Source organism: Anolis carolinensis, unplaced genomic scaffold, assembly GCF_035594765.1.
Source record: "Anolis carolinensis isolate JA03-04 unplaced genomic scaffold, rAnoCar3.1.pri scaffold_11, whole genome shotgun sequence".
Taxonomy (NCBI): Eukaryota; Metazoa; Chordata; class Lepidosauria; order Squamata; family Dactyloidae; genus Anolis; species Anolis carolinensis.
In genome coordinates this window covers 13728769-13754966 of record NW_026943822.1, presented here as the reverse complement: position 1 = coordinate 13754966, position 26198 = coordinate 13728769, and the positions used below count along the sequence as shown (strand labels likewise).

Genomic DNA, 26198 nt, shown 5'->3' with positions numbered 1-26198 from the left:
GTTTGCCCATGCCTATGCTACAGCAAGATGTCAGGTGTGTATGCCATTCACTTACTTGTCCCGGATGTTATTGACATAGTTTTCTATCTGCGCTGGAATTCCTTGCAGAATGGAGTTTCTGAAACTCGTCTGATCAACGATTTTTCCATTGTGCCCATCAATCACAACTACTTGGATCCCGTCTTCAGAAAGATGAAACTTTTTTCCTTCAACCTACATAGTGAATTAAAGGGGGGGAAATCCATTATAACCTTAGAATCCTAGAGACACACATTCCTTTTCTGTACCCAATCATAGATTTTGATGTTCACCAAAAGAAAAGAAAAACACATTTTTAAAAAAGGGCTCTTTTCTTGCTTGACAGCAAGTTAAATGATTGAATACAATAAACCAGAATTCACCAAACAACCTTGGGCAAAAAATAATAATACTTACGGAAATATATGCGAAGTCATCCCGGAGATGGAAATATCTAGTCTTGTAGCTATCGATCTTCACTTCCACAAAATGGTCCCTCTTCTATTGTAAAGAATAGAAAATTTTGTTGGTCTTTGTACTATTTTTCCAAAACATTTCCTCACTAAAAGCTTTTTCTCTATATGGTGTGGTTTTGAAATACAGTAGAGTCTCACTTATCCAACACTCGCTTATCCAACATTCTGGGTTATCCAACGCATTTTTGTAGTCAGTGTTTTCAATACATCGTGATATTTTGGTGCTAAATTTGCAAATACAGTAATTACTACATAGCATTACTGCGTATTGAACTACTTTTTCTGTCAAATTTGTTGTTTAACATGATGTTTTGGTGCTTAATTTGTAAAATCATAACCTAATTTGATGTTTAATAGGCTTTTCCTTAATGCCTCCTTATTATCCAATATATTCACTTATCCAACATTCTGCCGGCCTGTTTATGTTGGATAAGTGAGACTCTACTGTAAATCCATGGTTTTCATGATCCATAAAAGTCTCATAGAAGAAATGACAACGAATTAGAAAGTTCCAGGCTCCATATGGAAGGAGTAACCTTGGATATTGATACTCGAGGCCAAAGTGTACCACACTCTTTATTATTCATTCAGGTTTGAAATTATGCTGAAATGGGTAATGTTTGATCAAAAACTCCTGTTGAATGAGGTTCTAAAGCATATCCATATCCTCCAATGTTTCATAGATGAAATTGGGGACTTGTCGCCAAGTAATATCAGAGTGTGGTCAAGATAGAAAAAAGTTATTAATAGGAAGATCATACAATCCTAGGAAGAGCTGCAGGAGTTTGCTTTTGTCAACCTACTGGGAAGAATAAGGTTCTGCCCCTTTCCTTTCGCCAACTGGATTAATTGAGTGAAAACTTGGAAATACAACACCTAGCACTGAAGAGTGCCTCATAATGAGTGTAGTAATAGGGTTACGATAGTTTGAATGACCTGAAGCATCTCCCTGTTGTTTACCTATCCTGCCCCCTCTGTGATGTAAGCTGGTACTTTTAGGGATGTTTCTCTCCATCTCTCCTCCCTATAAGTCATCTCTTGGCCTTCTAAGCTGTAACTAGGTAAAAGTAAAGGTTTTCCACTGACGTTAAGTCCAGTCATGTCTGACTCTGGGGGTTGGTGCTTATCTCAATTTCTAAGACAAAGAGCCGGCATTGTCCATAGACATTGTCCATGTGCCCGGCATGACTGCATGGAGTGCCGTTGCCTTCCCGCCGGAGCAGTACCTATGGATCTACTCACATTTGCACGTTTTCGAACTGCTAGGTTGGCAGAAGCTGGGGCTAACAGTAGGTGCTCACCCTGTCCCCCAGATACAGACCTGCAACCTTTCGATCCGCAAGGTCAGCAGCTCAGCGCTTTAACATGCTGCACCACCTGGAGCTCCAAGCTGTAACTAGGTCAGATTAAAACCCCGAGTAACTTTCCTATCTTGGAGTTCCGGCATTAGAGCTTCGTTTCTTTCTCCAAGTCATTAACATGTTAGCTCCTTAAATGTAGTTATCTAACCTCTGAATGCAATCTGACAAAAACTATTTTTGCACTTTGCAGCATGGGGCCCAAGGGCATGATTGCATCCCGGTCCCAGAACGTCCGACAAATCAAAATGTTCCTGCTTTCTTTAACAAGTTTTGAAGTGACTTAGATGTAACTTAAGGTGAGACAGACTGATGGGGAGCATGCTCAGCTCTGTGCCTTTTCACTATTCGATGTCAAGCCCTGAGAGGCCATTGGCAAGTGGAAGGCAACTGGGCAGAAGGAATTGCCGCTTATCTTTTTCCTAAAGAGAAATTGGAGCCCCTGGTGGTGCAGTGGATTAAACTGCTGAACTTGTTGACTGAAAGGTTGGCATTCAGATCTGAGGAGCTTCTGCCAACCTAGCAGTTTGAAAACATGCAAATGTGAGTAGATCCATAGGTACCGCTTCTGCGGGAAGGTAACGGCTCTCTATGCAGTCATGCTGGCCACATGACCTAGGAGGTGTCTACGGACAACACCGGCTCTTCGGCTTAGAAATGGAGATGAGCACCAACCCCCAGAGTCGGACACGACTTGACTTAATGTCAGGGGAAAACCTTTACCTAAAGAGAAAGGGGAAAGGAATGGAATGGTGGTAGTTTTGGATGAGATGTCAGGAGCTAGATAATTGCAGCTTAGTTCCCACTGAACAGAAGATATCTGGATGCTTCAGGGAACCAACAAGGTGCAGTGGTTTGAGTGTTGGTGAAGGACTACAGGAAAGCAAGATTCAAACCCCTGTTCAATCATAGAAACCCTGAGCAAGTTGTATGCTCTTAGACTTGGAGGAAAGCCATAGAAAGGATCACCATAAGCCTGAGTTGGCTTACAACAATATGTGCAAGTTAATGAATATGCAACGCCCAAAATAAATAGCTTCGTTTAACAATCTCCATGCATTTTGATACAACCAAATCAAGAAATGAAAAAATTAACCAGAATCGGTTCATTAAATAAACCAACTGTTCTTACTGAAATTGTGCTAGGAAGCTTCTTGGGCATTGGTACTTCTATAGATGGTTTTTCGGCATGTTTTGGGTAGGCTTTAGCTTCACAGTCACTGCTCTCTGGGTTCCTGGGGATGTTGGCTTTGATTCTGATTCTCTCACAGCCTTTGACCGAGCAGAAGGCAAAGGGCTCTTTTTCATGTTGAGCTCTTAGCTTGAGAAACAATAACCTGCGAAACACATGAAATAAAGAATAACTAGGAGCAGCCGTGGTGACATGGAGAAGGTAAGAAGTGTAGTGCTGCAGAAAGGCAGGCATATTTCACAGCCAGGTAAACATCAGCCCTGGATTTGGCAGAAACATGCCAGATCCGAGGCAGCTCTGGGACATTTATAGATCAGGTTAAACTGTCTGGTGTAGATGAGTTCTACATAAGGGACACAATAACAGCACACTGCTGAAAGTTATGCCATCCATCAGAGAGATATATGATACTCGGATAAATTTGCTGTGCTCTTACCCAGTCTCTTCATCCCAATAGTAGTACCCCTTGGTAGGGTTTCGATACTCAAGTTTGTCCATTTGAAGAGCCGGGTAAAATGTACCAGTTTTGTTTGTTTTCTTCGTAAGCCGATCATGGATATCCGAGAGAATGGAGAATGTTGTCCCCCTAGGATAACAAAACCCAATTGCGATCCAATCATTCCTAAATTAAAAGGGGAAAATGGAAATGTATTAAACTTGTGACAAACGCTCCAAAGCCTATGCTTTAAGCCAAGATGCCAAAAAAAAATAATTTGTATTTCTAAAAAACTTTAAAAATCAGGACAGTAAATGAAGAACAACACTCAGAAAATGGGAATTCCAGACAGGAAACAATCAGGGCCAGCTAACACTTCCCAACAAAGGATTCCCTCAGGCAGGAAGCAAGCAGGCTTTGAAGCTGCAAAGCCATTCAATGCTAATCAAGGTGGCCAATGGCAACATTCACACTTGCCTCAAACAGACAAAGAGTTCTTTCTCCCACCCTGGATGTTATTCCACAGATATATAAACCCCACTTGCCTAGTTTTCCAACAGACCTCACAACCTCTGAGGATGCCTGCCATAGATGTGGGCGAAACGTCAGGAAAGAATGCTGCCGGAACATAGCCATACAGCCCAGAAAACTCACAGCAACCCAATAAATGTAAAGTGGGTCACCAACTCCTGTGATTCGGGAACTATTTTGGCCCACATATTCTCTCAGATATTTATATCTCATGTTTTCACATCCAGAGGGACTTGAGATACTTAGATGAGAACACAGTCAAAGTATGTGTGAGCTTATCAGAACAGTTATTGAAGCTATGCACGAATATCCTTTTTCTGTAGCACCTTTAAACTACATTACTGGACTTGAGTTTTGTCTGTATGGGCCACACTCACTTGTTGAAATTAATAAGCCAGATGGCCAGTTCCTCTGGAGCGGTCTTGTCCCAATGGATGGTGTAGCCTTTCTGCAGAGTGATCACAGGCTGATATTGCTGGTAGTGGGTGCTTTTACTTAGAGCCCCTTCTAAGTATAATGGATGGGTGTAGTAGTCATTTTTTATGATCTTCATCCTCGTGTTGGCTGATTTGTAGGCTTGGATGTATACCTGGAATAGAAAGAAAACCCATTTGTTCAACTACAGTAGAGTCTCACTCATCCAAAATAAACGGGCCAGCAGAACCTTAAGTAAGGTAAAGGTTTCCCCTGACTCTGGGGGTTAGTGCTCATCACCATTTTTAAGCCGAAGAGCCGGTGTTGTCCATAGACACCTCCAAGGTCATGTGGCCATAGGCATGACTGCATGGAGCGCCGTTACTTTCCCACCGGAGCGGTACCTATTGATCTACTCACATTGGCATGTTTTCGAACTGCTAGGTTGGCAGAAGCTGGAGCCAACAGTGGGTGCTCACTCCACTCCTGGGGTTTGAACCTGGGACCTTTTGGTCTCCACCTCAGTGCTTTAACGCACTTCGCCACCGGGGCTTGGATAACCTTACACCAGAACCTTGGATAAGCGAAAATCTTGGATAATAAGGAGATACAGTAGAGTCTCACTTATCCAAGCTAAACGGGCCGGCAGAAGCTTGGATAAGCGAATATCTTGGATAATAAGGAGGGATTAAGGAAAAGCCTATTAAACATCAAATTAGGTTATGATTTTACAAATTAAGCACCAAAACATTATGTTATACAACAAATTTGACAGAAAAAGTAGTTCATTATGCAGTAATGTTATGTTGTAATTACTGTATTTACGAATTTAGCACCAAAATATCACGATATATTGAAAACATTGACTACAAAAATGGCTTGGATTATCCAGAGGCTTGGATAAGTGAGACTCTACTGTATTAAGAAAAAAAGCCTATTAAACATAAAATTGCATTATGATTTTGCAAATTAAGCACCAAAACATCGTGTTTTACAAGAAATTGACAGAAAAAGCAGTTCAATACACAATAATGTTATGTAGTAATTACTGTATTATACCCCAGTCAAAAGAGCCAAATTTAACAGACGGATATCCAATAAGTGCTGGAAATGTGATAAAGAAATAGGAACTTTTTATCACCAATGGTGGAAGTGTAAAAATATTAATAGGTACTGGAAAAATATACATCAGATAACACAAAAAATACTACAAATCAAGTTCCCATTAAAACCGAAAATATATTTACTAGGTATAACAAACCGGAAATTGAAGGAAAATGAAGATAAAATGTTTTTCTTAATGAGTACGGCTGCAAGACTAGTTCTAGCCAAAGTTTGGAAACAAAAAAATGTACCCACTACAGATGAATGGATTATAAAATTGCTGGATTTAATACAAATGGACATTCTGACACAGAAATTAAGTGATGGGGGAAAAAAAGACAGACTGGACAGGCTTCAGAGATTTTATTTAAAAAGGTGGAAATACATTCACAATAAACCTATCTGACGCATGAAGACAAAAACTTCTTGAGAGTCAACTGGAAAAGAAAATGAATGAAAACCAAACAAAACTCCTCAAGAGGACAATGGGAAGTTTTAATATATTTTTTAATATATTTTTTCTCTGTTTTTTTTTTGAGGGAGGTGTTCTTCTTTTTGTTTTTATTCTATATATATTTTTCTTTTTCCCCTTATATTTTCCTTTCTTTCTCCTGTACCCTCATGTCTCTTCACCTATGTTCCCCTCCCCACCTCTTTGCACTATCCCCACCAATTTTGTTTTCCTCGCTTTTGCTGTATTAACACTTATAAATCAATAAAAAATTAAATCCAAAGAAAAAGCCTATTAAACATAAAATTGCATTATGATTTTGCAAATTAAGCACCAAAACATCGTGTTTTACAAGAAATTGACACAAAAAGCAATTCAATGCACAGTAATGTTAAGTAGTAATTATTGTATTTATGAATTCAACGCCAAAATATTGCAACATTTACTACAAAAACAATGACTACTAAAAGGCAGATTGCCTTGGATACAGAACCTTGGATAAGTGAGACTACTGTATATAGCATACCATAGACCTAACCTGTTTTGAAACTTATTATTGACTTCAAAAAATGTTTCTTCTTCCTTGTCAGTGTTTTCTTTTGCAAAGCCTCCCTGCTCTTAATCAAGGGAATGTTTTGCAAAGAGAGACACCCTTGCAAGTCAGGAAGAAGAAAAGTATATATTCATTAATCTTATGAAAGCATTTTCCCCTGAAATATTTGTTAAACTCCTACAGATATATAAACATTAACCCTCTGCAAGCTTTTGCAACCTCTAAGTATCTTTATATGTGTATCTATAATAATAATAATTTTATTTTTATACCCCGCCTCTATCTCCCCAAAGGGGACTCAGGGCAGCTTACATGGGGCCAAGCCCGAATAAAAACAATAGCCATATAAAACACAACAATAGACAAAAAACATGAACAATTATAAAAATTTAAACATCTACCGTGTTTCCCCGAAAATAAGACAGTGTCTTATATTAATTTTTGCTCCCAAAGATGGTCTATGTCTTATTTTCAGGGGATGTCTTATTTTTCCATGAAGAAGAATTCACATTTATTGTGAATGAACATTTATTATATACAGTAGTTGTCATCATAAACCAGCATAACCAGGCAAACTGTGAATCCTATCAAGAATGTCTTGTTACTACCATTATTTCCATGTACAACACTTTATGGTATGTACATTTACCGATCCTGCATGCTCCGGTGTTTTGTTTGTTAGGCATGCTTCCAAACAAAAACTTTGCTAGGTCTTACTTTCGGGGGAGGACTTATATTTAGCAATTCAGCAAAACTTCTACTAGGTCTTATTTTCTGGGAATGTCTTATTTTAGGGGAAACAGGGTGTATACATTAATTTTATAGGGCTTAAAATATTGTAGGGGAAATGCACACATACGAACATAGAGAGAGGGGTGGATTTGCAAATGTTTCAGGGAGAAATGCATATGTGAAATTAGTATCTATAATTATAGATCTATATGTAGCTCTGCACTGTTTATATAATCATTAAATATTTGCCTGTTACTATGTTGGAAGCCGGCCTGAGTCCTCATGGGGAGATAGGGTGGGATCCAAATGAAGTTTTATTGTTATTGTTGTTGTAGTTGTTGTTATTATTAGGTTATTGTTGATACCATAGTTTTTGTTGCCCTTACTTTTCCACTTACAGAGCTAGTTTATTGTTTTTCTTTGAAATACGGTAAATATTCAACATTTAACCTACCTCAATCAATGAAATTTTATTGGTATCTATTTTTATTTTGAAATTTACCCATAGCTGCTGCATTTCCCACCCTCGGCTTACACTTGAGTCAATAAGTTATCCCAGTTTTTTGTGGTAAAATTAGGTGCTTCGGCTTATATTTGGGTCGGCTTATACTCGAGTATATACGGTACTTCTAATGTCTCCTAATGTCTTCTAATGCATGTGCGGTTGTTTCACATGGGCGTAATCTCTCCCTGAAGGGGGTCTTCTGATACCTCCCCTCCCATTGCCCCTCATTCTTACCTGTGCAAACTGTCCACTGCAGATCGAGCCCCTCCAGTCTGGGACATCAATGCAGTCTGAATGCCGGATCAGCCAGTTATCTTCTTTGATCAGGTACGATCCAGGATATTCAGATACAGAGCCGTCTACATCGTGGAAAACAGAAGTTTTGTCTCCATCCATATCCAGCCCATTGAACCAAGGTCCTGGTTCTCCAAAGAATACTCTAGAAGTTATCTAAATTGAAAGACAAAACATACCCGAATGTATTGATTCTGAACTGCTTAGGAACTTAATCTAATTGCCCCACCACCACCCCCTGCCACCAATACAGTTCAGTACAGGGTGATACTAGGCACCTCATTTGGACCAGCTAGTGGATGCATGAATATGTGACATGAGTAGGTAAAGGTAAAGATTTTCCCCTGGCATTAAGTCCAGTCGTGTCCGACTCTGGGGGTTTGGTACTCATCTCCATTTCTAAGCCAAAGACCCAGCATTGTCCATAGACACCTCCAAGGTTGGGTGGCTGGCATGACTGCATGGAGCGCCATTACCTTACTGCCAGAGCAGTGCCTATTGATCTACTTACATTTGCATGTTTTTGAACTGCTAGGTTTGCAGAAGCTGGGGCTAACAGCGGGAGCTCAGCCCGCTCCCCGGATTCAAACAGACGACCTTTCGGCCTGCAAGTTCAGCAGCTCAGCGGATTAACCCAGTGCACGAGCAGGGGCTCCACATGATATGAGCAGAGACCAGCAAACACTGTGGTTTGTGAGCTGACGAGAAACATTTGCTTTGGCATAACGGGATCAGAATGCTGGGTTGGAGAGGGCCTCTTATATCTTCTGCATGTACTTTATCTTATGCTTAAGTTATGTGAAACAGGCTATTTGGGGCCGGGCTGTGGCGCAGGCTGTTGAGCAACCAGCTGCAGCCAGCTGAAACAAATCACTGACCAAGAGGTCATGAGTTGGAGGCCAGCTCGGAGCCTGCGTTTGTCTCTGTCTTTGTTCTATGTTAAAGCATTGGATGTTTGCCTTATATGTGTAATGTGATCCGCCCTGAGTCCCCTTCGGGGTGAGAAGGGCGGAAGATAAATGCTGTAAATAAATAAATAAATAAATAAATAAATGCATTTGTTTGGACAAAGACTTAACAGTCAAACAACCCAACATGACAAAGCTTCTTCCCATTGTTCCTTCCAGAGACTAGAGTATTAGAATCCAAAAGCTGAAACTCCACCTAGTACCTATTATTATTATTATTATTATTATTATGAAAAAAAGTTTATTTATAACCCGCTTCCATTTCCCTGAGGGGATTTGATTCCTATCAAAAATACACAACTAAAGCATCCTTAGAGGTGTCCATTTAGAGGTGCCCATTTCTGTTTAGTTAATCACCGTCAACTTAAGTCAGTCTTCTATAATTGTGTCAGAAGTGACTTGAGAACATACTGCAAATTGCTTCTGGTGTAAGAGAATGGTCAGTCTACAAAGACCCTGCCCAGGAGACGCCCAGATGTGTTAGCTGGGAGGCTTATTTCATATCTCTGCAAACTAGAGCTGACAGACAGGAGCTCACCCCATCTCACTGATTCGAACCGGCAACCTTCAGGTCAGCAACCCAACCTTCAGGTCAACAGTCCAGCCGGCGCAAGGGTTTAACCCATTGTTCCACTCTTCTGGTGACTCTTTGCCTTCCAAATACACTCTGTTATCAACAGCCCTGACCAGGTCTTAGGTCTGTGTCTTTGTTTTCTTATCTCTCTCCAACCATAATGTAGTCTTCTTATTGTCCTAATGCCAAGCATTGTTCTCTTTTCTAGTGGGTCATGTCTTCTCTTGATATGACCAAAGTGTGGTAGTCTGGGTTTAGATCTTAGCTTTTAGGTAGATATCTAGCTTGATTTGCTCTTGAAGTTATTTGTCTTTCCAGTAACACATTTCAAGGGAGATGATTCTTTTCCTGCCACTTTTCTCAATCATAGACAGACAGGATTCCGTGTCAAAGACCTGTATGACCCAAAGCACCCCCTCCAAAATAGTATCTGCTAGTTCACTGCAAAAGTTAACTCACGGGGACATCTTCGAAGAAGATGTTTGTGACGTTGTTGTTTGGGCAGCTCTGCCAGGCGTTGTTCAGTCGGAAGGCCAAGGCACTGGTGTGGCGTCCTTCCAGGGCAGCAAATTTCCGGAACGTGCAATTCTGGACATTGATGGGCCCATCATAAAACTGAATCCCTCTAATTGGGAAATTCCTGGAATACAACAGGTGTAGAGAGAAGGAAGTGGGTGAGTAATCTGGTTGTAATGAGTGACTGTAACTAAAAGCAAAGCAGCAAAGAGAGTCAATACTTTCACACTGAGCTGGAAGAAACCCTGTCCATAATCCCTACCACTTGGGGATTCATATTCATTCAAATCATGTCCTCCTCATGTCTTGGTAGATTATTTGCTTAGCATTCTTAGTAAGAGTTTTCCAAGCTGTATGGCCATGTTCCAGAAGTATTCTCTCCTGACGTTTCACCCATATCTATGGCAGGCATCCTCAGAGGTTGTGAGGTCTGTTGGAAAATAGGCAAGTGCGGTTTATGTATATAACATTGAATGGCATTTGAGCTTCAAAGCCTGGCTGCTTCCAGCCTGGGGGAATCCTTTGTTGGAAGGTGTTAGCTGGTCCTGATTTGTTGCACCTCCTAACAAAACACCCGACACCTCTTCACAAAGGATGCCCCCAGGTAGGGAGCAGCAAGGCTTTGAAGCTGCAAGGCCATTCAATGCTAATTAAGGTGGCCAATTGCAACATTCACACTTGCCTCAAACAGACATAGTTCTTTCTCCCAATCTGTACACTATTCCACAGATATATAAACCTCACTTGCCTAGTTTCCAACAGATCCCATGATCTCTGAGGATGCCTGCCATAGATGTGGGCGAAACGTCGGGAGAGAATGCTTCTGGAACATGTCCAGACAGCCCGGAAAACTCACAACAACCCAGTGATTCTGGCCACGAAAGCTTTCGACAACACATCATAGTTCCTATCCATTACTCTCAGGCCCTTTCTACACTGCCATATAGTCCAGATTATCAAAGCAGATAATCCACTTTATCTGTTTTGAACTGGATTATATGAGTCTATAAACGTCGGGAGAGAATGCTTCTGGAACATGGCCATACAGCCCAGAAAACTCATAGCAACCCAGTGATTCTGGCCATGAAAGCCTTCAACAACACAATCCTGTTAACGTTTCATCACAATTTCCATCAAAGAGGATTAAGGGCAGATTGGCATCTGTTAGAAGGGAACTCGACTCGCAGATAATTTAATTTTTCGCTAAATCTCCTCCAATCCCACATCTTGCATGAAGACCTGGAACCTGCTCATGAGAAGAAACTCTAAAACGTAGACCTTCACATAGACATTTATCACACAAAAAGCAAAGCAAACTGACAATGGCTTTGAACAAAATGGAAGAGGTTGAAAATAAAGCTTTAGGACAGTGGTTCTCAACCTTCCTAATGCCGCGAACCCTTACTACAGTTCCTCATGTTGCGGTAACCCCCAACCATACAATTATTTCGTTGCTACTTCATAACTGTTATTTTGCTACTGTTATGAATCGTCATGTAAATGTCTGATATGCAGGATGTATTTTCATTCACTGGAACAAATTTGGCACAAATACCCGATATGCCCAAATTTGAAAACTGGTGGAGTTGCGGGAGTTGATTTTGTCATTTGGGATTTGTAGATGCTGGGATTTATAGTTAACTTAATATTCTGAACTCCATCAATGATAGAATTGAACCAAACTTGGCTCACAGAACTCCTATGACCAACAGAAAAAACTGGAAGGGTTTGGGTGAGCATTGATCTTGAGTTTTGGAGTTGTGATTCACCCACATCCAGAGAGCACTGAGGACTCAGTGATGGATCTGGACCAAATTTGGCACGAATACTCAATATGCCCAAATGTAAACACTGCTGGGGTTTGGGGAAAATAGACCTTGGCAACTGGGAGTTGTAGTGTTTACTGATGGTTTTTGGCAACCCCTCTGACACACCCTTGCGACCCCCAGGTTGAGAAACACTGCTTTAGGTGAAACATACTGTCCAATGGGAAGAGTCCGCCCGCTGTGGTCCAAGCCTCCGGGGCCCCAGACATGGTTATCCATCATTTCGGTCCCCGTATTTCCACTTTCGCCTACAAAGAGGCTGTTCTTTATTTCTTGCTTTGATCCGTCATCGTGAGGAAAGGTGCCTCCGCTAGGAGAGATCAAATTGTGTTTCAGCACAACTCTTTTCGGACCAAGTCCTGCTTTTCGTGGCTAGTGTTAAATACATAGATATAATATAACAGGGCTGCTTACCTTGCCAACGTGAGGCCAATGCCATTGTCAGAAAACCTGTATGAAAGAAACAAATAATATTAGAGCAACAGAATGACTTGGTGTGTGTGTGTCTTCAATTCAGCTTTGTGTTATGATGTTACTAATCCAGCCAGTTCAAAATACATTGCCAGTTGCGCCGTGAGACAACGTATCGGAATGCGTCTCAAAAAGCAAAAACAATCCGATATCAATCCGATATAAGATTCAAAACGATTTATTGGACATACCTAATATTCACACATATTTACCAAATGGTGGCTCCAGACACCATGCAAAACCCTGCAATTATATTTCAATACCATGGCTTGAGCTAACAAGTTGACCCTTGGCTCTCATGAATTTCATAGAGTTTTCTTAGGCTTATAGTAGGAAGTCTTTTTTTTTGTTAATTCCTCTAAAATATGAGAGCATCTGGCATTGTTGATCAATTCAGGTACTAACTATGAACAAAACCTGGCTATCAGTATTTTTTTTTAAAAAAATCTAAATTCAGGACAACAAATAAAGAGCAACACTCAGAAAACAGGGAAAATCAAGACAGGAAACAATCAGGGCCAGCTAACATCCCCAAACAAAGATTCCCCCAGGCAGGAAGCAGTCAGACTTTGAAGCCAAAAGGCCATTCAATGCTAAATAAGGTGGCCAATGGCAACATTGACACTTGCCTCAAACAGACAAGAGTTTTTTCTCCCACCGGACATTTCACAGATATATAAACCCCACTTGCCTAGTTTCCAACAGAGGATGCCTACCATAGATGTGGGTGAAATGTCAGAAGAGAATGCTTCTGGAACATGGCCATACAGCCTGGCAAACTCACAGCAACCCAGTGATTCGGGACACGGAAGCCTTCGACAACAAATTCCTCAAATGTGTTGTACCACAAGAGGGCAGGCATGTTCCATTACCAGTTTTTAACAACTGGTTCTTACAGTTTCCAGACTTATTTATTATGTGCTGAAAGATATATTCACTGTGATTCACATTAGTATGTACTGTACAGTAACAAATCTTAAGATGGCTAGATCTCTTTTGTTTTAAAACAAAACTAGGTAATGAGAGCTGGAGGCCGAAAAGCTAGGACACTGCCAACAACTTCAGATGGAAAATAGCTCTGTGTTCTGCACAATGGCTCAAAGTATTAGTGTAAACCTCAAGATAGGGAGAGGCAAAGAAGTCAAATAAACATCCCAAACCAAGTCTGTATTTTAGACACAATTATATATGCAGTGATGCCCTGTATTTCCAACTTGGTCCCATCCACATCAGCACATTTATATATGCAAGGGATGAAGATTGTAATCAATACAATGGAGCTGTTAGGAGTTGCAGAAGTTGAAGTCCAAAACTGCTATGGCTTAGTGCTATGGAATCACAGGAGTTGTATAGTGAGGCAGTAGCAGTATTTGGAAAAGAAAGCTGAAGACCTTGTAAGCCTACAACTCCCATGATTCCACAGCATTGAGCCATGGTAGTTAAAGTGGTGTCAAACTGAATTAATTCCACAGTTCAGATGCTACCTGAGTCTATGCCTGCTGGACTCAAATGAACTGCTTCTACTATAGCAGATGGCCAAAAAGGTTGAGCAAGAGGGAAAAAGCTCAAAATCCAGACCTCAAAACCCTATACAGTAGAGTCTCACTTATCCAATGTAAACGGGCCGGCAGAACGTTGGATAAGCGAATATGTTGGATAATAAGGAGAGTTTAAGGAAAAGCCTATTAAACATCAAATTAGGTTATGATTTTACAAATTGAGCACCAAAACATCATGTTATACAACAAATTTGACAGAAAAAGTCGTTCAATATGCAGTAATGCTATGTACTAATTACTGTATTTACGAATTTAGCATCAAAATATTATGATGTATTGAAAACATTGACTACAAAATGCGTTGGATAATCCAAAACGTTAGATACTCTACGTTAGAGTACTCTACTGTACTCTTATTCTTGCTCTGGAATCGACAAACAGATAATAATAATAATAATAATAATAATAATAATAATAATAATAATAATAATAATAATAACTTTATTTTTATACCCCGCCCCATCTCCCCAAAGGGACTTGAGGCGGCTTACATGGGGCCTTGCCCGACACAACAATATAATAATAACAACAAAACAATAAAACAGATATCCCAACAATAAAACATCAGCATCAATAAAACAGTCATAAAATCAACATACAGCAAAAATGTTAAAAACAGGAAACTAATACACGGATCTGGGCCAAAGTGCAGAATATTTCAAAATGGGGAGAGGTAGTTTCACAGCTAAAATGGTCAATAAAGTGCAATGTAGTAATGGCAAAGCATCAACGATGGAGCTATTGTTGAATGGGCAGATAAATCAAACCTACAACGATTAATGGATAAAATGGGTTGCTGTGAGTTTTCAGGGCTGTATGTCCATGTTCCAGAAGCATTCCCTCCTGACGTTTCACCCACATCTATGGCAGGCATCTTCAGAAGTTGTGAGGTCTGTTGGAAACTTGACAAGTGGGGCTTATATATCTGTAGAATGTTCAGTAATTCCAGACAAGAAACAATCAGGGCCAGTTAACATCCCACAACAAAAGATTCTCCCAGGCAGAAAGCAGCCAGGCTTTGAAGCTGCAAGGCTATTCAATGCTAATCAAGGTGGCCAATTGCAACATTCAAAGAACAAGAGTTCTTTCTCCCACCCTGGACATTATTCCACAGATATATATATAAACCCCACTTGTCTAGTTTCCAAAAAAACCTCACAACCTCTGAGGATGCCTGCCATCAATGGCAACTGATTTCCTTAGTTTGGGATTGCTCTTTGTCCATTCTATTTTTATAGTATTTTTACTCCTTAGCCATATATAGTCTTTAGGTGTATGCCTCCTCCTTAATGGGATAATAGTCCCTGGCACCTACCTCTTTCCTAATCTGTACCGTACAAAACTATTTGCACTTTTCTGGCCCACTATCCCTTTTAGGAGCCAACCCAGGTTTTTTTTAAATCAAAATATGCTTATTGTTTATTGGTATATGTGATTTTATTTGTTTATGATTTGTTTTTATTGTTGAGTTTTATATTGCTTATTGCCTGGGCTTGGTCCCATGCAAGCCGCCCCGAGTCCCCTCGGAGAGATGGGGCGGGGTATAAAAATAAAATTATTATTATATTAGTAATGTGACTGAGCTGCAGACTGAAAGGTCCCAGATTCAAGCCCTGGGTGCGGCGGGAGCGGCCGCTGTTAGCTCCAGCTCCTGCCAACCTAGCAGTTCGAAAAGATGCCAATGTGAGTAGATCAATAGGTACCGCTCCGGCGGAAAGGTAACGGCGCTCCATGCAGTCATGCCAATGGCCACATGACCTTGGAGGTGTCTACGGACAACGCCGGCTCTTCGGCTTAGAAATGGAGATGAGCACCAACCCCCAGAGCCAGACATGACTGGACTTAACGTCAGGGGAAACCTTTACCTTTACCCTTTACTTTAATGTGGCTGAAACGTCAGGAGACGATGCTTCTGGAACATGGAAATACAGCCTGGAAAACTCACAGCAACCCAGTGATTCTGGCCATGAAAGCTTTCAACAACAGATGGATAAAATCTCTAGAAGTAACCTGAGAAGTTTCCCTCTTTGAAAGAAAAGAAAGTATCTTCTATCCTTACGAAGAATTTTGAAACCCGACTGTTGTTTACTCAATCCTTCCTCAAGCCATCCTGTCTTCTTCCTACCTCCCCAGCACTGGAATTTCTGGCAATAACACACTACTGCATATCATAAAACCAAGAGCCCAGCTGCTTATGTGTATGGTTTTTTCCCCCAAGTTTAGGCAGAAAGGTTTATTTAAAGTTCACTTCCAGCTGACACAAAATGACACATCTATATGAACTCCAGCAAGACAGGATATCCCTCTGCAAAAATAAGGTGCAGGCTTTTCTTCCTGGGTTCTTGGTTTTTTTTATTATTATTAAACCCCCTCCTGCCAGATGAAAGGCGCTGAAGCCAGTCGTAAAAATAGGCCCTGCCACAGCTCTGCCTGCCAAAAAATCGGAGCTGAACTTTGGAGGGTTGAATTGAGGCAACACTCACTGGCAGGCCTCCAGCCACACGTCTCCTCCCCGCAGCCAAGCGCCATGGTCTTGGTTCTTGTAGGCAATAAAGTGCCGGATGATGGCCGGTTCCCGGGGCTTCAAAGGGTCCGAATCTTTATGCGGGCTGTACCTGGAGAAGAGCAAAGGGGTCAGGAATTGGCCCTCTGATAATAACTTTTTATTTATTGTGTCAGAAGCAAATTGAGGATACAGTTATAATGTACTCAAAAACACAAACAAAGTTAAAAACTTGGCATTATACTAGATTTCTTTTGACCACTTGGCATGCCTCTGACGTCAATGTGAGAAGGTCCTCCTTTATGCATGTGGCAAGGCTCAGGTTGCACTGCAGTAAGTGGTCTGTGGTTGGCTCTTCTCCACACTCGGCATGTCACGGATTCCACTTTGTAGCCCTATTTCCAAGTCATCCAGTCTTCTGTGTGCCCAGGATGGAGTCTCTCATCTGGCGTCAGCCACTGATTGAGATTCCGAGTTTTAGCCTGCCACTTTTGGACTCCCACTTGCTGAGGTGTTTGGAGGTATGACAATAACTGACTATGTAAAGCGGGGATGTCCAACCTTTTGGTTTCCAAGAAGAATTGTCTTGGGCCACACATAAAATACGCTAACACTAGCGATAACTGATGAGCAAGAAAGGGGCTGTGTACCATTACTATAATATCTGACATCAAAGAGAGGCCAAAACAAAGTAATAATCCTAATTATATGCTGTCTCGATTGGAGTGGCTGTCTGAACTCTTTGCAATTATAATGCAAACTACGGATACTCTGATATATTCTGATTATACTCTGTGGTGGAATATCCTTCCTTGGAGGTTTTTAAACAGAGGCTGGATGGCCATCTGCCGGGAGTGCTTTGATTGTGCTTTTTTGGCATGGCAGAAGGAGGTTGGACCGGATGGCCCATGTGGTCTCTTCCAACTCTATTATTCTATTATTCCAACTCTGATTCCACAAGACCATGATGTACAGTAGAGTCTCACTTGTCCAACACCCGCTTATCCAATGTTCTGGATTATCCAACGTGTTTTTGTAGTCAATGTTTTCAATACATCGTGATATTTTGCTGCTAAATTCGTAAATGCAGTAATTACTACATAGCATTACTGCATATTGAACTACCTTTTCTGTCAAATTTGTTGTATAACATGATGTTTTGGTGCTTAATTTGTAAAATAATAATCTAATTTGATGTTTAATAGGTTTTTCCTTAATATCTCCTTGTTATCCAACGTATTCGGTTATCCAACATTCTGCTGGCCCGTTTATGTTGGATAAGTGAGACTCTACTGTAATCCTAATTATATGCTGCCTCGATTGGAGTGGCTTTTAAAATCACCAAGTAGGCCTGTCTGAACTCTTTGTAATTATAATGCAAACTACGGATACTCTGATATATTCTGATTATACTCTGTGATGGAATATCCTTCCTTGGAGGCTTTTAAACAGAGGCTGGGTGGCCATCTGCCAGGGGTGCTTTGATTGTGCTTTTCCTGGATGGCCCATGTGGTCTCTTCCAACTCTATTATTCTATGATTCTATTTCTCCACATTTATCATTTAACATTAGGAAGAACTTCCTGACTGTATGAGCTGTTCAGCAGTGGAACTCTCTGCCTTGGAGTGTGGTAGAAGCTCCTTCCTTGGAAGCTTTTAAACAGAGGCTGGATGGTTATCTGCCGGGGGTGCTTTGATTGTGCTTTTCCTGCATGGCAGGAGGAGATTGGACTGGATGGCCCATGTGGCCTCTTCCAACTCTATTATTCTATGATTCTATTTCTCCACATTTATCATTTAACATTAGGAAGAACTTCCTGACTGTATGAGCTGTTCAGCAGTGGAACTCTCTGCCTCGGAGTGTGGTAGAAGCTTCTTCCTTGGAAGCTTTTAAACAGAGGCTTCCAACTCTGATTCCACAAGATCATGATGTACTCGCATCTACCTCCTTCTTGTTCCCATTTCAGGCACATTGCTCACTACGTAACTTGGGACCTTTTATGTTGGAGGTCTGGACCCCAAAAACACTGATGGCTTTATCCATGCTATGACTTGTCTGTGCCATCCATAAGCATCTGAAGCAGGCCTTTTGTTAAAAAATCGCAGGGTTCCCATGCATTAGAATAACAGCTGCATTTCACCCATAGTGGTGCATAGTTCCAAATAAAACCCATGCAAGTCATATTTACCTTCCAGCAATCAAGGTTAGGATGGGTCTTTTGTCCTTGGCTGATGCAGGTGTAGTTTTGACGCCATTGTCGATGATCATTCCAGCCTAGGCAAATAGAGGAGAAGAGAGCCATTTGTGGGCTATCTCTATTTTTAATCATTCTATAGAGTTCAAACACTTGTCAAAATCTTATTTTAACTCAAATATATCTATTAATATACTAGCTTTGCCCGGTCACGCGTTGCTGTGGCGAAGTATGGGGGTATGGGAAATAAAGTATTGAGGAATTGGTGGTAGTTAAGGTAAAGGGTAAAGGTTTTCTCCTGACATTAAGTCCATTATAAATGGGTTATATAGCTATGTGGAAGGGCCTTGAGTCTACACTGCTCGGGCTGTGGCGCAGGCTGGAGAGCAGCTGCAATGAATCACTGCAATGAATCACTCTGACCAGGAGGTCATGAGTTCGAGGCCCGCTCGGAGCCATGTTTGTCTTGTCTTTGTTCTATGTTAAAAGGCATTGAATGTTTGCCTATATGTGTCATGTGATCCGCCCTGAGTCCCCTTCGGGGTGAGAAGGGCGGAATATAAATGCTGTAAATAAATAAATAAATATAATCCAGTTAAAATCAGATAATCTGTATTTTATAGGCAGTGTGGAAGAGGCCTAAGTGAGGCCTAACTTTGCCTGTCCCCTGGGCTGAGTCGGTTGCTAGGAGACCAAGTGGGCGGAACTTAGCCTTCTAACTGACAGCAATTGGATAAAAACAATTATTCCTCTCCCTCTAATTAGGACTTAATTTTTCTTTTCTTTTTGTTGTATGAATGTAGAGGCATGGATGAGGGGTTGTGCTGCCAAGTTTAGTGTTTCTGGGATGTGTAGTTTTGTTGTTTTGTCCTAGGCCAAAATTTCATTACCCTTTTATATATATAGATATCCTGGAGTGATGCTGTCTAAAATTCCCAGGATGGCGTTATCCAATTGATATCAACATCTGGACACATCGACACATACAAACATACATATAAACCCAGTAATTTGTATAAAAATACTATTTCATAAAACTATGTTTAGTAAAGGTTTTCCCCTGACATTAAGTCTAGTCATGTCCTAATCTGGGGTTGGTGTTCATCTCAATTTCTAAGATGAAGAGCCGGCGTTGTCCGCAGACACCTCCAAGGTCATGTGGCCGGCATGACTGTATGGAACACCGTTACCATTGATCTACTCACATTTTCATGTTTTCGAACCGCTAAGTAGGTAGAAGCTGGGGCTAACAGCGGGAGTTCACCCCCTCCCAGATTCGAACTGCCGATCTTTGGGTCAGCAAGTTCAGCAGCTCAGCGGTTTAACCCGCTGCACCACTGGGAGATCCAAAAAATCAATAAAACTATGTTTATTGATGCATAAAACATAGACAATAACACTATTATGCAACACAACAACACAAGACATTCAAAAGATATAAAATCCAGAATAAAAGGGTAAGAAGAATGTGAGTAAACAGGAAATTTTGCTGGAATTGTCTAATTCACATAAATAAATAATATCTGTCATTGCAATATGAGCAGAAGCTGCTCATATGAGCACGGAAGTTTTGCACATGGAATTATGCTGCACTGAGTTGTTTACTACAGGCATACATCTTGATATGCCATAAAGACAATGCTAACCAGAGCTTGGAAAAAAAATCCCTTTTGGATTACACCTCTCCGTAGCCCTCTCCCGTATCTAGTATCGCCATTGAAGATATTGAGAGCTGTAATCTAAAAAGTAACTTTCCCAAGCTCTGATTTTCTGTGCTCTGGATACATATAAATGTGAAGTAGTTCACTGATCGACCAAGAATGTTTCTTTTAAAAAACCCGACACTCTGCTTGGCTGTTTTGCTCCACCGAGAGCCAAACACAAGCATTAAGAAAAATTGAATTTGCAGATAAACATTCTAGGATAGCATTTGCTTTTGATTTTATGGAAGCAGGAATGATGGCCAGTAATAGCTTTCAGATCTTGGAGCTGGAAGAAGGACAAAGGCACCAAAGAAAAGAAACAAATAAAAGGGAAAAGATTCCCATCGCATGCATACTCACTCGATAGTTGGAATGTGCCCGATTGTTAGAGAACGTCCCCATTGGAATGTGTTCAGAGAAGCCAGGAGGATACATGCCTGCCGAAAGCCCCGTTGGCACATGATGCAAAACGAACCAAAACCCAGTTTCCTGCAAGAGACCAAAGCTTCCGCTTAATCTAGGATTTTGCTGAATTAAACAAGTGGGAATTTAAGTAAATTTGGACAAAGGAAACATATAAATGTTGAGATAACCCATGTGTTTTGATAGGTAATGTAGTGATCAACATGTTGAGCAGGGCAATCTGGATTCAAATCCCCATTAAGTCATGAAGCACACTGAGAAGCGCTGACCAGTCACAATAATAATAATAATAATAATAATAATAATAATAATAATAATAATAATAATAATAATAATAATAATTTTACCTATTTACATCTGAGAATGCCTGCCATAGATGTGGGCAAAACATCAGGAGAGAATACTTCTAGAACATGGCCATACAGCCCGGAAAATATACAACAACCCTGTGATCCTGGCCATGAAAGCCTTCGACAACACATTACTCTGGGACTTCCGAATTCAGACGGACAGGGTTTTGAAGCACAATACTCCTGACCTCATGATCGTGTTAAAAAACAAAGTATGGATTGTCGATGTTGCGATCCCAAGTGACAGCAGGATTGAGGAGAAACAACTTGAAAAGCTGGCACAATATGAGGATTTAAAGATCGAATTACAAAGACTCTGGCACAAGCCAGTCAAGGTGGTCCCAGTGGTGATCAGCACACTGGGTGCAGTGCCTAAAGGCCTTGGCCTGCACTTAAACATAATCGGCGCAGACAAAATCCCCACCTGCCAGCTGCAGAAGGTCACCTGACTGGGATCTGCACGCATTATTAACCGATACATCACACAGTCCTAGATACTTGGGAAATGTCCGACGTGTGATCCAATACAACATCCAGCAGACTGTCTGCTATGGACTCATCTTGTTGTGTTTCAAATAATAATAATAATAATAATAATAATAATAATAATAATAATAATAATAATAATAATAATTGAAGGAAAAGCTGATAAGGAGAAGACCTGGCTCTGGCTCACGAATGGGACCCTGAAGAAGGAGACAGAAGGCCTGATCCTTGCAGCCCAGGAGCAAGACATCAGGACAAAGGCAATCAAGGCCAAGATTGAAAAATCAGCTGATGACCCAAAATGCAGACTGTGCAAGGAAACCAACGAAACCATTGATCATATCCTCAGCTGCTGTAAGAAATCTGCACAGACAGACTACAAACAGAGGCACAACTATGTGGCCCAAATGATTCATTGGAACTTATGCCTCAAGTACCACCTCCCAGCAGCAAAGAACTGGTGGGATCACAAACCTGCAAAAGTATTGGAAAATGACCATGCAAAGATACTGTGGGACTTCCGAATCCAGACTGACAAAGTTCTGGAACACAACACACCAGACATCACAGTTGTGGAAAAGAAAAAGGTTTGGATCATTCATGTTGCCATCCCAGGTGATAGTCGCATTGACGAAAAACAACAGGAAAAACTCAGCTGCTATCAGGACCTCAACATGGAACTTCAAAGACTCTGGCAGAAACCAGTGCAGGTGGTCCCGGTGGTGATGGGCACACTGGGTGCCGTGCCAAAAGATATCAGCCGGCATTTGGAAACAATAGACATTGACAAAATTACAATCTGCCAGCTGCAAAAGGCCACCCTGCTGGGATCTGCGAGCATCATCCGAAAATACATCACACAGTCCTAGACACTTGGGAAGTGTTCGACTTGTGATTTTGTGATATGAAATCCAGCATATCTATCTTGTTTGCTGTGTCATCATAAAATAATAATAATAATAATAATAATAAATACTTGGGAAGTGTTTGACTTGTGATTCTGTGATATGAAATCCAGCATATATATCTGGTTTGCTGTGTCATATTCTGTCTTTGTGTCAATAATAATAATAATAATAATAATAATAATAATAATAATAATGCACTATTTATATTCCGCTTTATCTCCCTGGAGGGACTCAAAGCAGATTACAGTATATATATAAGGCAAATATTCAATGCTTTTTTACACAGAGAACAAACAACATACAATACACAGGCAAAGGTAAACGCCTTCCCCTTTTTATCTCTGTTGTCTGGAGGCAAGGCTCAACTCTGGCCATGGGGAGGTGCTCTTGTTCCATTTTTCCATGCCGTGAAGCCTGCTGTCCATAGACATCTCCAATTGTATTGCTGGCATGTCTGTATGGGGCACCCTTTTATCTTCCCGCCGAGGCAGTACCTATTAATCTACTCGCATTGCATGCTTTTGAACTGCTAGGTTGGCAGAAGCTAGGGCTAACAGTCGGGAGCTCACCCCGACTTGCAGTTTCAAATTGTCAACCCTCTGGTCAGCAGATTTTCTGCAGCTATCGGATTACCCGCTGCACTAACACCGCCCCTGCTATTCCTTCCTTTGTAAAGTTGTTATGAGCATAAAACAGGAGTAAGAAAGGAAGAAAAGAAGAAAAACAGAAGGAAAAAGCTACAAGTTGAATATCCCTTATCCAAAATGCTTGGGGTTTTTGGATTTCAGATTTCTAAAATAGTTTTGAAATATTCGTATATACTATCACTTTTGTTCTAGTGACAACCAAATAATATGAACTCAGTTGCTGGAACCTTCTCCCCAGACAAAATGAGACGCCTTTATACTCACTTCGGATCCCGCAGCTGCACAATTGACAAGGTTGTTGTGTGGATTGGCCAGCCAGAAAGTGGATACAGCACTGTTGGGTAAAGGGACAAAAAGAAGTGTGTGCTAAATAATATCCAGAACAGGTTGTGCAGAGATTTTATGGATCAAGGTTAGAGAACCAGGCAGTTCAAATAATTTGGTAGATAAATCACTATTTCTGCAGTTTGCATGTTGGCATAGACGTCCCCTTCCCTGGACATTCTCCCATTTATTGCACAGCTTTTGCCCTTGTCTTCAAATGGAGCCTTGGAAGCCTTAAGCTAGGGGTCCCCAAACTAAGGCCCCGGGGGCCACATGCGGCCCATCAAAGCCATTTATCCAGCCCCCATGGTGCGCCTTCGAAAGCTCTGCTTGCTTATAATGGTATTTTAATTATTATTTAATTAATAATTAATTATTAAGGGTTGCTTTGGCAGTGCTTTTGGTGCACAAAGGCAAAAAAGGGTTGGACGAAATGGCCCAAGGGGTCTTTTCCAATCCTTATTATTATTATTATTATTATTATTGATACAAAGACACAGTATAACACAGCAAACAGTATATATATACGAAATGGCCCAAGGGGTCTTTTCCAATCATTATTATTATTATTATTGATATATTATTATTATTATTATTATTATTATTATTATTATTATTATTATTATTATTATTATTGACACAAAGACACAGTATAACACAGCAAACAATATTTATATACGAAATGGCCCAAGGGGTCTTTTCCAATCCTTATTATTATTATTATTATTATTATTATTATTATTGACACAAAGACACAGTATAACACAGCAAACAATATATATATACGAAATGGCCTAAGGGGTCTTTTCCAATCCTTATTATTATTATTATTATTATTATTATTATTATTATTATTATTATTATTGACACAAAGACACAGTATAACACAGCAAACAATATATATATACGAAATGGCCCAAGGGGTCTTTTCCAATCCTTATTATTATTATTATTGATATATTATTCTTATTATTATTATTATTATTGACACAAAGACACAGTATAACACAGCAAACAATATACAGTAGAGTCTCACTAATCCAAGCTAAACGGGCCAGCAGAAGCTTGGATAAGCGAATATCTTGGATTATAAGGACTGATCAAGGAAAAGCCTATTAAACATCAAATTAGGTTATGATTGTACAAATTAAGCACCAAAACTTCATGTTATACAACAAATTTGACAGAAAAAGTAGTTCAAAACGCAGTAACGTTATGTAGTAATTACTGTATTTACGAATTTAGCACCAAAATATCACGATATATTGGAAACATTGACTACAAAAATGGCTTGGATTATCCAGAGGCTTGGATAAGCGAGGGTTGGATTAGTGAGACTCTACTGTATATATACGAAATGGCCCAAGGGGTCTTTTCCAATCCTTATTATTATTATTATTATTATTATTATTATTATTATTATTATTATTATTATTTTATTGTATGACACAGCAAACAAGATAGATATGCTGGATTTCGTATCACAAAATCACAAGTCGAACACTTCCCAAGTGGCTAGGACTATGTGGTGTATTTTCGGATGATGTGTGCAGATCCCAGTAGGGTGGCCTTTTGCAGTTGGCAGATCATGATTTTGTCAATGTCTATTGTTTCCAAATGTATTATTATTATTATTATTATCATCATCATCATCATCATTGAGGCTGTATTTGTTCCCATTTGTTTTGTTTTTTTTACTTCACAATAAGAGATGTGCAGTCTGCATTGGAATTTGTTTATAGGGGTTTTTTTTTTCAACTATAGTCCAGCCCTCCAATGGTCTAAGAGACCATGAACTGGCCCCCCGTTTAAAAAGTTTGGGGACCCTTGCCTTAAGGAATTCCAGAATGAACTTCTATTGAATTGTCATCCTAGTTATGCAACTGTTACCTGTCAATTATATTTATGGTTTGATAAGTACTTCCTCCTCTAAAGTCTCAGGGAATAGTAGAAGAGGAATGTTTTTAAACCTTTTATATACAGAATCAAGGAAGAAACGGGTTGTTTTTCTCTGTGCCTGCAATTCCTTAAGATTTTCAAGATACACTGTGAGTCCCCTCCAGATGCCATAAGTATGTCTGTCTGCTTAAGCAACTCTATATTTTTTCCCTTTCCCCATAACCAGTCATTCTCATATTGTAAGACAATTTCTCTCAAAAAGGATTTATTGTCTTACAATATGGCAAGGAGTTTAATTTTCACAAAAAGTTTAATTTGCAGAGTTTTGACTGATATCAGAGATTGTATTCACTGTGAACTGGGTTTATTCAAAATGTATTGTTTTATTTTCAATATGATGATGATGATGATCATACAGTAGAGTCTCACTTATCCAAGCTAAATGGGCCGGCAGAAGCTTGGATAAGCAAATATCTTGGATAATAAGGAGGGATTAAGGAAAATCCTATTAAACATCAAATTATGATTTTACAAATTAGACACCAAAACATCATGTTAGACAACAAATTTGACAGAAAAAGTAGTTCAATGCGCAGTAATGTTATGTTGTAATTACTGTATTTACTAATTTAGCACCAAAATATCACGATATATTGAAAATATTGACTACAAAAATGGCTTGGATAATCCAGAAGCTTGGATAAGCGAGGCTTGGATAAGTGAGACTCTACTGTACTTAAGATCAGAGTTTCTGTGTAAAGTGGAAAAAATCCTGTTGACTCC

At 40.1% G+C, this 26198-nt stretch overlaps 2 protein-coding genes across 10 annotated transcripts in view; one reads left to right on the top strand and one right to left on the bottom strand.

The window, feature by feature from the left end:
• The window catches only part of cemip (cell migration inducing hyaluronidase 1), a 160871-nt gene that overhangs the window by 5488 nt on the left and 129185 nt on the right, over positions 1-26198 (bottom strand). For all 3 annotated transcript variants that reach the window (XM_008118541.3, XM_008118539.3, XM_008118543.3), the window contains exons 15-27: positions 23457-23526; positions 20739-20867; positions 18670-18755; positions 16462-16593; positions 12363-12398; positions 12103-12258; positions 10066-10246; positions 8005-8220; positions 4389-4600; positions 3481-3666; positions 2985-3189; positions 436-519; positions 56-213 (exon numbers count right to left, since the gene is read on the bottom strand). In XM_008118541.3, the coding sequence (XP_008116748.2) occupies positions 56-213; positions 436-519; positions 2985-3189; positions 3481-3666; positions 4389-4600; positions 8005-8220; positions 10066-10246; positions 12103-12258; positions 12363-12398; positions 16462-16593; positions 18670-18755; positions 20739-20867; positions 23457-23526 (1851 nt within the window). The remainder of the gene's footprint in view (positions 1-55; positions 214-435; positions 520-2984; positions 3190-3480; positions 3667-4388; positions 4601-8004; positions 8221-10065; positions 10247-12102; positions 12259-12362; positions 12399-16461; positions 16594-18669; positions 18756-20738; positions 20868-23456; positions 23527-26198) is intronic.
• mesd (mesoderm development LRP chaperone) overlaps positions 1-26198 on the top strand; it is a 40173-nt gene that overhangs the window by 12772 nt on the left and 1203 nt on the right. For 2 of the 7 annotated variants that reach the window (XR_010000996.1, XR_010000993.1), the window contains 2 exons: positions 8027-8097; positions 8600-9117. The exons of 2 other annotated variants lie outside the window; for them this stretch is intronic. The gene's annotated coding sequence lies outside the window, so the exon portion shown is untranslated. Of the gene's footprint in view, positions 1-108; positions 7169-8026; positions 8098-8599; positions 9118-26198 lie in introns of those variants that run through there. 3 more of the 7 variants (XR_010000995.1, XR_010000994.1, XR_010000997.1) reach the window with 3 other exon arrangements.